The sequence below is a fragment of the Malurus melanocephalus genome, unplaced genomic scaffold (assembly GCF_030028575.1).
Source record: "Malurus melanocephalus ecotype Western Australia unplaced genomic scaffold, MMel_1.1 scaffold_17, whole genome shotgun sequence".
In the NCBI taxonomy this organism is placed as follows: domain Eukaryota; kingdom Metazoa; phylum Chordata; class Aves; order Passeriformes; family Maluridae; genus Malurus; species Malurus melanocephalus.
Genome location: NW_026623249.1, coordinates 2,936,291 through 2,950,812, shown reverse-complemented (window position 1 = coordinate 2,950,812; position 14,522 = coordinate 2,936,291). Strand labels below are relative to the sequence as shown.

The 14,522-nt window shown below is 50.2% G+C and overlaps 1 protein-coding gene and 1 non-coding gene across 3 annotated transcripts; both read left to right on the top strand.

The window, feature by feature from the left end:
- Positions 1-1,464: 1,464 nt before the first annotated feature.
- RPL3 (ribosomal protein L3) lies at positions 1,465-8,446 on the top strand. Of its 2 annotated transcripts, XM_057388662.1 has the most exons (10): positions 1,465-1,530; positions 2,480-2,672; positions 2,953-3,121; positions 4,000-4,135; positions 5,358-5,544; positions 5,934-6,094; positions 6,386-6,487; positions 6,952-7,047; positions 7,545-7,664; positions 8,337-8,446. In XM_057388662.1, the coding sequence occupies exons 1-10, from the start codon at positions 1,528-1,530 to the stop codon at positions 8,379-8,381; spliced, it is 1,212 nt and encodes a 403-aa protein (XP_057244645.1). In that variant the 5' UTR covers positions 1,465-1,527; the 3' UTR covers positions 8,382-8,446. The 2 variants fall into 2 exon arrangements, with proteins under 2 accessions (XP_057244645.1, XP_057244639.1); XM_057388656.1 differs by lacking the exon at positions 1,465-1,530 and having other exon boundaries at positions 2,444-2,672.
- LOC130588660 (small nucleolar RNA U83B) lies at positions 5,661-5,753 on the top strand. Its single transcript, XR_008967002.1, has one exon. It is a non-coding gene; the product is annotated as a small nucleolar RNA U83B (small nucleolar RNA).
- Positions 8,447-14,522: the final 6,076 nt, after the last annotated feature.

Below are 14,522 nucleotides of genomic sequence, written 5' to 3'. Positions count from 1 at the left end.
GTGCCCCTGAACAAAGATGCCAGATGAGTCTCAAAATCATATTGTAGTAAAGGCTGGGGCTCTCATTTCCAATATCCCTCACCCCACCCACACTTTGTCCCTGYGAGGGGGTGGGAAAAGAGCCTTTTGAACATGGAGAGTCCAGATTTTGGGGAGATCCCTCTGACTACAGGAGGCAGAGACTGCAAGATACATACCTTGCCCTCCAGAGTCTGCAGCCTTGAGAGTAACTTGGGCTTCTGCATTGCCCACATTGCCACATGGCCACCAGCACAGCCAGGAAGGCATGTGTGGGGAGAAGCCTTCCAGCCTTAGGGGCATTTCCAGCTCCTTGGCCCATGCCTTTTGTGCAGAGTAGCTGCGTACCAGCAGTCTGCTGGCTGCTGCAGAGTCCCTGATAATCTGTATTAACAGGACGGAAATGGAAAGCAAGCCCTTAGGTTGTGACATGGTTCCTGAGCTCAGCAGTGTAAGCCAAAAACGTACAAGAGCTAAAGGCAAATGTGTGGGGGAGATTGAAGAGCATTTAAAGCCAACTGATGAGCACCGATTTGGAGTTGCACTTCAAAAAGTGAGCAGCCTTTTGTGGGGCCTCACCTTTTGTGGGGCAGATTGGAGGTAGAAGATGGACATTCCTCCATCACATACAGTCATAGAATCCTAGAACGGTTTGGGTTAGAAGGGACCTTAAAGGTTCTCTAGTCCAACCCCCCTGCAATARGCAGGGACATCTTCAACTAGATCAGCCTGCTCAGAGCCCTGTCCAACCTGACCTTGAATCTTTCCAGGGATGAAGCATCCCTGTGTTAGGAAGGTGAGCTGCAGTGGATCCTTAGCTCTCCAGTTTATACTGGGGTCATCYCAGGATGCAGGAATCTCCCCCCAGTGTTGTGTCAAACACATCCTTATGTAAGCCCTGGGAGATCCTGAGGGCAAATCCCGGTGCCCCATGTGCGGGAGGCTCCAGACCAYCCAGATCTGGGTTCCACTGATGAAAGTACCTTGGGTTTGCATCCCCTTCCATACCACAGGCCGTGGTGGATTATGACCCATGTTCATTATAATAATACAGATAAAATGTCATGAAATGATATTTTGAAATTCTACTTCATTTCGTTAAAGGAAAAAATTGAAAAATTGAAATTTTGAAACTTCATGAAATGAAATTAACAAAATGAAATGAAATGTCATTAAATGAAACTTGATGAAACTAAGCTTGATGAAATGAAATGTCGATAYTTCATTCCTCTAAGGAAATTTCGTTGAATGAAATCGAATGGAACGAAATTAATTTAACATTATCTGTTACGACCCGTGACTGTGGGCACCGAAGTTCCCCCCAAGCCCGCGTGATGGTTTGTACCATGGTTGTTGTTTTTCCGAGCGTCTCTGCCCGCGCCCTTTCTGGCCGCGCGCGGCGCCCGTAGCGCCGAGCCCTCCTCCCGTCTTCTCGCGAGACCGGGGGCGGGGCGCTTATAAAGGCTGCGCGCAGCCTTCGCGGTCCTTCCGGCTCGGCGCGTGGACAAGATGGTGGGTGCTGCGGCCTCGGGCCGTACCGCGCATCCCGCGGACATCGCCGCCATCCCGGCCCCGGACGCCGCGCCGCCCCGCGCCCCCTGCCCCCGGCACCTGCTGTGCGCCATGCGGAGCTCATTTCGGGGCGCGAGCGAGGCGTTGCCACGGGGAGGCCAGGCGGGCCTGTGCGGTGCCCGGCGGGGCGCGGGGTCTGAGTGGCGCGGGCGGCGGTGGGGCACTTGGGGCCCTTTTTTTAGGAAGGGGGACGGCTTTTTTTTTGCGGAGAGCTTTCGCGATTATGGCCATTTTAGGTCTTAAACTTTAAACTCGTGTAGAGTTGTTTTTTTCTTTTTTTACRAAATCATAACTGATTTTATTTCTGTGAATAGCTGCACAGTATTTTTCTTTAATTTGGATGTGAGATCGGATGGGTAAATGTTTGGACTGAGAGTTCTCCGGATGGAACCCAGTCTTTACATGGCTCTCAGGTTGCAGAGGGAGGCTGCAGGAGTGGGACTCGAGGAGAAAATCTCTGGAAAAAATGCTGTGCTTCCACCCAGAGTGATTTCACTCAAAGGTGGATATTGAAATGCTGGTTTACTGCAGTTTTGTAAACTGTAATTGTTTCTGTAATGTTTCTTTTGGTACTGATTCATGGAAGGATATGAAGCTGTGCTGCATTTTCTAGACTTTTGGAGTGGGCTGAAATTCTGGTGGCATGTGTGGCCAAATTACAGTTTCTGTGGTTCTTTAGCTAGAGTGGGATTTGGTGACAAAATAAGCTTGGAAGGGAAGGGGTGTTGGGAAGTMCATGATTGGGCATGGGGATTGCATTCCTGTAACATACTGGCCCTACAGCTGATACTGGGAATTKTTAAGGCAAGGAGAGAGTTAACCCTTGGCCCTCAAGTGGGTGAACGCAGGTCTCTRTAGCAAGCACTAAATGTTGGTTTTCTCTCCTCAGTCTCACCGCAAGTTCTCGGCCCCAAGGCATGGCTCCCTGGGGTTCCTGCCCCGCAAGCGCAGCAGCAGGCACAGGGGCAAGGTCAAGAGCTTCCCCAAAGATGACCCCAGCAAGCCTGTCCACCTCACTGCCTTCCTGGGGTACAAAGCTGGCATGACCCACATTGTCCGGGAAGTCGACAGACCTGGATCCAGTATGTATTTATGTCCCTTTTAATAAAGAATGGTGGCTTGCTTTGGGAATGGTGGCAGGTGGCCTGTTTAATAGCAGCTGGATTTTAGTTCTAGCTTGACTTCACACTGTTCCAAGCCTTTAGTTGGTGGTGTATTTCTGCTGTAACTGCTGATYTGGTTTAGCTGTAGAGTCACAGGCTCCTTGGGATGACTTCTAGATGGGAGTGACATCAGTCCATTGCATTCAGWGTTTTAAGAGTTGCTACTGGAATTAATTGCTGTATTTCCGTTTTCATCCAGAGGTGAACAAGAAGGAGGTGGTGGAGGCAGTCACCATTATAGAGACTCCTCCCATGGTGATTGTGGGCATTGTGGGATACGTGCAGACTCCTCGTGGTCTCCGTAGCTTCAAGACCATCTTTGCTGAGCACATCAGCGATGAGTGCAAGCGCCGCTTCTACAAGAACTGGTAAGAGAGCAGGGCCTTCACTGGTCTCAGGCTATGGTTCATACTTTTACTGCTGGATTGCAGATGGTCCTAGTAGAGCTTTTTGAGGAGGCCTTTCAGCCATTAGTGTTTAGTCTTAATGGACTGGCCTAATAATGGGATAGGCTGTAGGAATGGCTCCAAGGGCTGACAGCATAATTTTAGTAGTGCCCTTCTTAGTATGGATGTGGTGACATTGGGCCTTGCCTGGGAGCTCCTTGACAGGCTACATGTGATGATACTTCGACGGGCGRACATAAGGAAATCGCCTCTGGCGCTTGTTGTTGAGTGTCGAGTCCTGATTGTAGCCCTGTTTCTCAGGAAAGGGGAAGACAAGTGTCACTTCTGATTGCCATTCCAGGCACTGTTATTGTGATTGAAAGTGTGCATTTGCCCGCGTGCGGCTCCAGTGTGTCTGGAGCTTCTAGCCTGTTTATGAACTTGGCAGGCTGAAAAGACGTCAGAGTGGAGCAATAAAGATCTCAAGGGTGTTTCAGTAATGACCTTGTTGTCGGGCACACAAGGCGGGGAAATTACCATATTTTGAAGCAGATCACAGTCATCTCACATTTGCCTTTAAGATCTGTTTTTTTCTCTTACTGTTTGACATCTCTTTACAGTCTATTGTCTTCTGTAGTGTGATTGCTAATGTTCTTTGGAATTCATGACAGCTCCGCTCAGCTTTGGCAATTTTGCCACTGTCTGATGAGCTCCAGGCTCCGCTTGCCAGTGGAAAAGAGTMATTAGAAGCTGGCAATGAGCCAAAGTCAGCTAAGGTGGCAGCTCCTTCCGCTCATCCCCGCTTTCCTGGGGAYTGATGAAGGGCTTAGCCAAACCTTGTTTCTGCTCTGCTCCTGAAGGCACAAGTCAAAGAAGAAGGCCTTCACCAAATACTGCAAGAAATGGCAAGATGAGGAGGGCAAAAAGCAGTTGGAGAAAGATTTCAATAGCATGAAGAAGTACTGCCAGGTTATTAGAGTCATGGCTCACACTCAGGTAAGTGCCTGTGGAACTCAACTATGCTGGAAACAGCTGAGAGAGCAAGCTTGAAACTTGATCTGTCTCTGTAGGGAGATTTCTGCCCTCCCCTGCAGCTTGATGCTGACTATTCAGTACATTACATACTCGTTCTCTACAGAGCTGTGCTCTCAGGGTGTTTAAGGAGCCTTTGCAGTCACTGGCAATCTTTTGAAGGCATGTCCAAAAGAGACTGAGCTGTAGTAGGAACTTCCTGAGCACAGTCCTTTGCTGATACCATATAGATCTGGGCTCTCTTAATTCCAGCTACAAATAAAACTATGCTGATAACTGAACTGTGGGGTTTGTGTGCTCTACATCAGTTCAGGCTGTGTTCTTTTGGGATTGCAAGCACTCAGAGACTTCCGATGGCTTCTCTTGCTTAGCTGGAAGAGGTGTGCAGCTGAACGATGTGGTATTTCCCCAGCTGTCAGTGATCTGACAGACTTGGGAGATGCATTAAATCTTTTCAGTTGGCTTTAAGTGCAGTAATATGTCTAGTTGTCACATGGCTAATTTTACTAGAATTAATTTCCTGTAGTAGACAGTAAGAGGTAGTGTTGCAACTTCTATTGATTCTCTCACCAATTTCCTCTATACTAAATTCTTCTGCTATAAATAGCAGAAGTGACCATAAATATGATCCATCCCGAAGTGGTCTTCAGTGTGGCAGGCTTTATCAAACAATCAGAGGACAGTTTGGGTTGGAAGGGACCTTAAAGATCATCCAGTTGCAAGATTGCTATTAGCAGGTTGCCAACTAGACAGGTTGCTCAGGCTCCTGTCTCACCTGACTGTTAACAGTTATGGGGGTGGGGCATCCACAGCTTTTCTGGGCAGCCTGTGCCAGTGACTCAAGACCCTCACAATAAAAAAAAAACCCTTCTTTGGTCCAATATAAATTCACCCTATTCCAGTTTAAAACTATTGCCCCTTGTCTCTTCTTCCTCATTGGAATTTGGCTAATGGCTATGGAGTTAGAGAACTCTGCTTCTGTGGGTSACATATAATTTCCAGATGCAATGACTTGGCAAGCCACTGTACAGCTTTCCACCTTGTTGTAGGCTGTTCTTTAAGTTCTATATCTTCGAAAAGGATATTCGAAAAATAGATTAGGCCAGGACTAAAAGGATAATGGGCTTATTAATACAGGGTCCATTCAGAAGAGCAGGAGCTGAGTGTCACGCTTTTTGTMTTCTAGATGCGTTTGCTCCCCTTGAGGCAGAAGAAGTCTCACCTGATGGAGATCCAGGTGAATGGTGGCACTGTTGCTGAGAAAGTGGATTGGGCTCGGGAGAAGCTGGAACAGCAGGTGCCTGTGTCGACGGTCTTTGGCCAGGATGAGATGATAGATGTCATTGGAGTCACCAAGGGCAAGGGATATAAAGGTAAACATGGAAATCTTTCTCTTTGCAATAGGATACAGTTTTTAATGAAATCTTAGCTGTGAGTTTTCACAAGYATGTGTGCCAAGGGCTGGGTAGGTAAAGCCCATACTGCTGTCACAGTTCAATGATGAGACCATGGAATGAGCGCTGGGCACAGCGCCTGACATCCGTGAGGAGTTATTCCATGCTGCCTTCCTTCTGAGAACACAGCCCASGGACAGCCAGGGAGGGGGCTTCACCAGGAAATGTTGATTCCTACGATGCTGGGTCTGCACTTTGTTTCTGTTGTCTGGGAACTGCAGCTTGAAAGGTGGCTTAAGCTGTGGTTGAAGAGTTTGATGCAGTCTCAGCTTGATAACAATTGTCACGGGTGCTTTGGTTCTTTGCAGGTGTCACCAGCCGTTGGCACACCAAGAAGCTGCCGCGCAAGACTCATCGGGGCCTGCGCAAGGTGGCCTGCATTGGTGCCTGGCACCCTGCCCGCGTGGCCTTCTCTGTGGCCCGTGCAGGTCAGAAGGGCTACCACCATCGCACCGAGATCAACAAGAAGGTTTGTATCTCTTAACTGCAGGGAAGGAGTGAGAGCTGGCCCATGTCACTTGCYCTGTGACAGTGAACAGAGTAGAGTGTTTTGCTTGGGATGTTTTGCTCTATTAGAACATTGTCATAGGGGTAGTTGCCATGGTCTGTTACGTTGAATAACTATAAAATTCTTGAATGGCCACATTYTCAGAGTGCAACAGACAGTTTCCTCTGAACCTGTGTAGACTTCCTTGCATTTTATGTGATGACAGCCTCTTTCTCCTGCCTTTTGCTAAATAGAATTTCTTTACATTTTTAGATTTACAAGATTGGCCAGGGTTACCAAATCAAGGATGGAAAGCTGATCAAAAACAATGCATCAACTGATTATGACTTGTCTGACAAGAGCATTAACCCTCTGGTAAGTTGCTGTAGCTCTGTGCGAGATTCTGCTTGTGCAATCCTAGAAGGCAAATGGGGTCTGGTATAAGCCACAAAATGACTGAATGAAGAGCTCTCAGCTGCTGTTGGAGGTGGTGGTGTTAAGTCAGCATAGACTTGTGGAACTTGCAAATTGCATTTGTTGTGTTGTAGTAGTACAGAGAGGTGTTACAAACCTTGAATGGTGCTTGTAAATTTGCAAGGAATAATTTAGCAAGAAGAGCTTTTGCTATTTTGTCAGCCTCTTCTACTGTTATTAACAAAAGCCATACAGCACCAAATAAATGGATGTATCAAGAAACTTGCCCAGTGGAAGGCAGTACTGGAAACAGGATTTCAGTGGATTTGGGAGTGGCCAAGGGTGAGAAATGGTGTGGATCTATAGGCAGATGTGATCACTTATCATGCTTGGTAYAAAGCTCTGACTGTTCTCCCCTTGCTCAGGGAGGCTTTGTCCACTACGGTGAGGTGACCAATGACTTCATCATGGTGAAGGGCTGTGTTGTGGGGACCAAGAAGAGAGTCCTAACCCTGCGCAAGGTGAGTGGTGCAACCTGCTGTAATGTGGGCTGAAACAGTTTGAGGAAGCTGTGCTACCTCTGGTGCAAGTGTCATTTTCTGCTCTGGGGAATCGTGGGGCTTACTAGAAGGAAGAGTATCCCACACAAATTTACCTTGTACCAATGGCTTTGGGAGGGGCATGAGGTCATTTCAGCTCTCTGGTAACTCAGTCCAGGCATGTCTGTAGTGATGGACATGGTCTAGGCTTGAGAATTCTTGTGACTGTAAGGAGACTGGCTGGCAGAGTGGGACCTCACATGCTGCTGGGAGGTGACCAGTCTTCAGCCTTGGAGGCCAAAGGTGCAGGATAGATGGCTTATTGTTAGGTGTTTCTTTCACATCATAGCAGCTGAAGTCTGAGGTAAGAATGACTGAGAAGGAGTTAGCCATGGAGGTGGCAAGGAGTAGCCAGTGTACTGGAGGCCCAGAGGGTAGTGCTGCTGCTGCTGCGTACTCACCTGGCATCTCTCTTCTAGTCCTTGCTTGTGCAGACCAAGCGCCGGGCCCTGGAGAAGATTGATTTGAAGTTCATTGACACAACCTCCAAATTTGGTCATGGCCGCTTCCAGACAGCTGAGGAGAAGAAGGCTTTTATGGTAAGGGTGCTTGTTGGCATCTTTGTTGTGTATCACTGTGTTATCTTTGAGCTAATGGTAGCTGATAACTTAGCCTTTGGGCTGTCACGTGGCTGAAGTTTCTGTGAAACAGCATGTAGCTTCAGTGGAGAGCCCTCCTCCTGCCAACTTGGTTGTATCTGCAGAGGGCCTGGGGTCTCACTTTCCCTATGACAGCTCTTGGTGTCTGAGGGATGTTGCCGTGTTTGGGCAAGTTTGGTTGCCAGTTTGTTAAATGATGAAACATGGAGCAAGCCCTGCTCCATTTCCTCTAAGAGCAGGTCGAGAGGAGGGTGCTTACAGTGGGTGGCGTTCCCCGTTTTGTCACTTGCTGGAGAAAGCAGCCGGGAGTGCTGACAGTGGGGCCGTGGCAGGGCCCGAGCAGTGCCGCGCTCGGCGCTGAGCAAGAGCTTTCCCACCAGGTGGCACCAGTGGTGCTGCTCAGGCGCATCCAGAAGCGCCCGGTCACTGGGCTGTGCCAGTCTCAGCCTTCCCCAAAACCTCTGGATCTGGGGATGGGCATGGGGTTTCCAGTGGGTTGCAGCATGGAGGGCTTCTTTTGCCTTGATTTCTTTACAGCTTTTGTGATTAGGATGTGTCTTCTGTGCAGACTGCTATTAACATAGCTTATATTTTGTGATTTTTTTTTTTCAGGGACCACTCAAAAAGGATCGCATTGCAAAGGAGGAGACAGCCTAATGGGTGGAATGGTCCTGTGGCCTGTGTGCTCTCAGACCAAAAAATAAATATTTTAAAGAAATTAACTTTGCCTCTTGGTTTATACATCCCTGCATCAAGCCTGGTACTCTGACTGCAGGTTCTACATGTGGGACAAACCAAAGAAGCAAGTAAAGCTCTGGTTCATAGGAATCCACCTTACAGTGGGAATTCTCTAAAAAGAACAAAGCTGCTATTGTTAGTTTTAGAAAAGGTTGTGTGAAGTAGTAAAGCATCAGGGGCCCTAAGTGTGTTTGCCGTTGCTGAGGTAGTACTGTACATAGCGGTCCTCTGCGGGATGGACAGAGAGCTGAGTCAAATGGATTTTGAAATCAACCACTTCAGACAGATTCAAACCACTAAATTTGTAGTAGCTGCGGATGCTGGTTGTTGCCATGGAAACTTTCCAGTTTCCATGTGGCAAGGGCTGCAGCCTGCACACTTTGCAAATGCAGTTTGTCGCTGTCCCTGAGAGCAGCAGAAAGCAGCAGGTRCTCTGAAAGATTCCAGCCTGACAACAGCTGGCTACTCCTGCATGCACATCCTCTCCCTGCTGAAAGGTGACCGGAGGCAGGCCTGAGTGGGCAGGGAGGAGGTGGAAGCAGCATCCCACCCTCTGAGGGGGAGGGAGAGCTGTCAGTGCTGCTCGTGTTGTCTTGCTGCCAGACTCAAAATACCCTACTGACTCCGGGGGAGATGGTTTGGTCTGTCCTTCACTGACCATAATTGGAGACCCAGCAGCCATTGTGTCAGTAACTCCAGACCTTCACACCAAAGTGTGGCACTGTGCTGAAATAGACCTGATTTGGTCATATTTGCAATACCGGAAGTGAGGAAAGGTGGGAGGTAGTGTTGTTTTTTTTTAATGGTAGTGCGTGAGAGCCTTCTAAGAGTTAAAATGTGGAAAGGAGGGAAAACATTTACCTTGTTTCCCTAGAAACCAGACTGGATGACTAAAAGAGCTGCCTGGCTCTGTCAGTCTCATTTAACACATGAACCTGCTGGCTGATTTCAGCCAAGTGAAATGTGAGGAGGGTGAGACCTCTCTTAAGTCTCAAATTGGCAGGTAGGTGGAGAAGAACCTTAAATTAGTATTCCTCTGATGCAGAAAAGTGGAATTCCCAACCTCCACTCATCCTGAGCCTGCAGTTTTATGAGCAGCCCTGAGGAGCGGGGTTTTTATCCCCACCTGTTATTGAGCCTTAGGTGGGCTTTTCACTTTTTAAAGCTGATATGTACTGGCTGGCTAGGAAGGGCATGGCTCTGAGCCAAGGCTGGCTGCTGCTGCTTCCATCAGATGCATCCAAGGGAATTGAGATAAGCAGAATAAATGGATGTGTTGGGGGTGAACATCCATGACAAACTATGCACTACCTTGAAAAATCTCTAAAAGCACCTAATTTTATCACATGTTAGGGTGGGAGCTCTGGGATGCTGTTGATCTTATTTTGAACTGACTGACAGCAGAGGGAATTTTTAGTCAATTTGACACCTAACTATGTGGAAGCAGTCCTAAAGGAATGTCGTTGAAGATGCTCGGCATGTGTCTTGTGCAAGGAGTTACTTTGTCTTGGAACCCAATGCCAGACTTGGGTTTGTTTATTTTTGAAGTGATTGTTGCTGACTGATAAAACAATGGATGGGGGAAAGAAACCCCACAAAAGCGGCCTCCTGGAATCCGGGGGACATCCAACGTCAGGAGGTGGCGCTCCTTGCTCTGCAGACACTAGGCGCCGAGGTTCGCCGGTGTGGGAGTGGCCTGGAGAAAAACCCTGCTTATCTGGGGCACCGGGCTCTCTGAGGGCTCCCTGGAGCCCCACTATAAATCTCGGGTGCTTTACTGGGGAGTTCCTGGCATCCTGGTTTGGGAGGTCCCTGTCAAGCCGTATGGGTGGGGAGTGAAGCCATGGGGTGCCAAGATGGCTTTGGCAAAGCCTCCCACCCCTAAAACCTGGGTCCACCCTGCAACTTTCATATCCCGGCTTTTCTGCTCCTGCAAAGCAGATGTCCTCTGTTTTCTGACAATCCCCAGTGCAACAGGCAGCAATTGTTACAGGTCACATGTTGGTCCAGCAGCTCCTGAGAGCCAAGAAATGTTTTCAGGGTGACTTTTTTTTTTTTTTTTTTTTTTTTTTTTTTTTTTTTTTTTTTTTTTTTTTTTTTTTTTTTTTTTTTTTTTTTGGCACTGTCATCTCATATCTGCGGCTCTATGAATGCTGTGGTGGTGCTGCTTGATTGCATCTTCCCGGCTCCAAAATGTCCAACAACATCTCAGTCCAGTCAGAAAAGATCCCACACCCTGGTGATGCTCAGACCAACCCTAGAGCCATGGGAGGGTAGGGACAGCCCTGACCTTGCTGAAATAACATCAAATGCCGTGGGAATGTGCCCTGTCCCAGCTGGGGGTGGGAGAGCTGCAGCTGGGAAGCAGGACTGGGTTTCACCCCCAGCACCGGGTGCTCCCCAGCTGCCAGTGGTGCATGGGCTGGGACCCGACGCTTCTGGGTGGGAGGCTGCTTTTCCAGCGGCATCTGGCTCCAGAGCTGCCTCTTTTCCTTGCCGGAGATGAAACGAGATGCAGCTGTGATGCTGAAGCAGAGACCTTAGAAGTGTGTACAGATGCCTGGGGGGGAAAAAATTGGGTTCAAGTTGGAGGTCTTGGCTCCCGCAGTCAGCTTCACAAGTGGCCCAGCTGACACCCTGCCTTCCCACCCTGGCCCCTGCCTTTGATCCCAGTGACAAGCAGGGAGCTTCAAGTATGCTCGATGGGGGAAGAAGGGCTGACGCAGGTGCCCCGGGGGAGCCACAGCCGGGTTCACACTCCGCAGCAGCTTTTCTGCCAGAGCAGCTCCGCTGGGCTGTTCCGAGGGCGGTGTGTGTCTGATTTGCAGCCCCCCCAGCCTGAGGACTTCTTTTGTACCTGACAACTTGCTGGCTTCWCACCAACCCTTAGAAGTGCCTGTGGGATCTGGGGGGATGAATATGGTGGGGAGTGGTTCCCCACAGGGGCACTCCCAGYGCGGGGCATGGGGGTGGCAGGCAGCCCTGCTCCAGGATTGCAGCTTCCTGTGCCAAGGCAAAGCCAAAGTTGAAGCTCCTCCATTCCCATGGTCACTGAGGCCTTCTTGCCAAGGAGATGTCAGTAGTCCCAGCGCAGCACTGCTCCCTGGCTGGGCATGGGACTTATGGGAGCCCACGTGAGTTTTGGGAAGTCTTTTCCTTCCTTCCCCCAGCGTGGTGCAGAGGAATCATGTGTGTCTGTGGCGACCAATGGGTGCACTGGGGAAGACTAAATTTAATCTACAGTCTCCCAACTTTCCCAAAACACGGTGTGGGGCTGTTCTCCCTTCCCTGTAGGGATAGCCCCTTTGCCAGGTCCCCGGGATGCCCAAGTGCCACCCAGTTTCCCACAAGGTCCAAAGCACTCCAGTGTCAGGCAGCACTCTTGGCAGCATGAGTGGCATCAAATTCGAACGCAAGGAYTGAATCAAGAAAAGGCATTCACCTGGGTGTGGCTTGGGGACCTAAGGGACACAGGGACACCTCTCTGAGACTGTCCACTGGGCTCAGGCATCATTTCACACCCAGATGCCACATCACAGATATTTTAAAATATGTATTTTTCAACTTCTTTATTGATGCCACTGGCAGTACAGACTGAATTAAGCCAACAGGGGCTGTTCCTGCAGGGCACAGCCAGGCAGGCAGTCAGTGAGAGAAGCTACCCTCACATACATCATTCTACAGGGATAATTCCCCCCTCAGATTTATGGCTCAAGCTGTCTGCTGTGTGCTCTGCTCCTCTCTGCCACCGTGTTTGAGGCGTGGATGGAAACCAAAGCTCATTATTCCCCTTGGGAATCAGCCAGCAGCCAGAGCTCTGGCAGGCCAGGTCGGCGAGGAGCTGTTGATGGTGGAGGTATTTATAATCTTTGTTTGGTTCCAGCAAGGCTGGACGCCTACTCCCGCTTCCCTCCATACAATAAGATCAAACAGCTCCAGGACATTTCCTTACTCCTTGCAGATGAAATTCTTGCATCTGCCGACCTGCTCCACCCTGCCTGGSGCTGCAGCCTCTTCCTTCGCTTGAAGACCTGGAGGGTCACTGCTGCTGTTTCTTCTGCCCTTAAACAGAGAATTTGCTTATTTTCCCCACCTCACTCCCCTCCATTTTCAGGGCTTATGGGCAAAGGGTACAGGACTAGGATTGTGGCACCTTCCTCACCTCAGCTTCATTCCCTCTCTCACTTCTGAAGGATCTCAGCTGTGTTTGATGGGTTGCACGTGGGCTTTGCCCAAGGATGTCATTGCAGCCGGGGCAAGAAAACAGGAGTATGCTTGCCCATCGCAAGGGCAAGGTGCCTGGCAGGAGTTTGTRTCTGTCCCACACATCCATCTTCTTCCTTGGTGCCTGGTCCTGGTGACAATCAGGGATAAGAAGAGGGTGAGGTCCTAGGAATGCAGTACAGCTATGCTGGGCAGGTTGTCTGCACCTCTGATGATGCGGAGGCAGGATGTACATCTTTGCTGTTGGAACTTCTTGCTGTTGGCCTCATCCCAGCCTAAAGTCCTCACCATGGAGCCGTGTTGGGGATGTCACCAGACCCTTCCACCAAAGGTCATTTTGCTCTGGGGATCACCCTTTTCAGTGGGACACCACTGCACCAGTGCCAGAGATGCAGGAGGGACAGCATGCAGCATCCCTGGGGAGGTGACATTGAGTACTAGCAAAGGACAACTGTCCCCCAGGCTCTGCTTGGGGCAGAGTGGAATCAGCCACTGGCACCCAGCCACTGGCAAGCAGTGGGCAAATGCCAGCCCAGATTCACCTGCCTCCCCTCCAAGAGGGGTTTTCCTGCTAGGCAGGAGCAGGCCCCAAGGGTACCAGCCAGCTGGTGGAAGCTGTGGCTGGCCATATCCCAAGCCATGCTGTGCTGTCCTGTCCATCTCCCCAGGAGGTTTCCATTCCCCTCTCCAAGCAGGAGTCTTCCCAGGTGTTCCCGGTATTGACGGGCTGCTGGCGTGGCAGGGGGCCCTGGCTGTGGGCAGGGGATGCAGCTGCTTTTCATGTTCTCCCTCTCAGCACAGCCCACGCTCAATCTTTCAGCAGGTCCCTGTGATCTAGGGGTAAATTATGGGTGTCAGGTTTGGAGCAGCCAAGAGGGGATTTTGGAGGGGGGAGGTAGCAGGGAGCAGCACAGGAACCGTGAGTGTCTGGGGAAGGGCAGAGGAGCGTGGTCCATAGTTGGATTTTGATACCTTCACAGCATCTCCTCCTGGAGCATGCTGTGATTTCAAGGCCGTGCTTGGAGAGCCAAAAGGCACATCACACCCTCTTTGAGCCTCCAGCATCCCTTCTTCACCCCTAGCCTTCCTCCCAAAAGGAAACCCTCAGTACATTCCCCCATGCCTTCCTGCTGCTCCTCCTTGCCCTAAGGGAGCTGAGTTGGGTCCCTGCATTTCGGGCTGTGGGATRTGTGCCAGAGGAAACAGTGGAGACGGCGGCAGGGCAGGGACCCAGGTGTGAACCCACACAGGTACAGGGCTGTGACTCAGCCGTCCGAGAGAAAGCGCCGTGGTGCCCCAGCTGCTGGCGTGGCCTGGCCAGGAGGGCTCTGGCGGGGAAACCAGACACGCCATGGCCTCGCTGCTCACCAGCCTTTTGCTCCAGCAGCCRTGCTTGGCTGCCCTGGGGCTGCTGGGGTGCAGGAGCATTGAGCTTTCAAGTTTAGCTTTCATTTCTGTGGGAAAAAGCACCTCTCTCCCCAGGAGACCCAGGAGACACAGGTACCCCAAAGCTTTTCCTCCCCTATGTCCAGCCTAGTGTCAGAATCTGATGGGGTCTAAGCATGGAGACCCTTTCTCCTTGCAGGCAACCTTCCGTCCTCCTTCTCTTTCTCTGCAAAGAGTTAAATCTCTCTCCAATTCAGCACCTTTTCCCCTCCCTCCTGCCCCCGGGATAATGTTTAACCGAGCTCATTGCTAATTAAATATTGATGACCTCAGGCAGGTTTTTTTATCGTCTGGAAACACCTGATGCATGTGTCACCAGAAAGAGTTTTTCTTGTCTCAAGTACACCAGCAATCCTTGAACTCATGTTGGCTTTTCCCTTCCCACCCTGC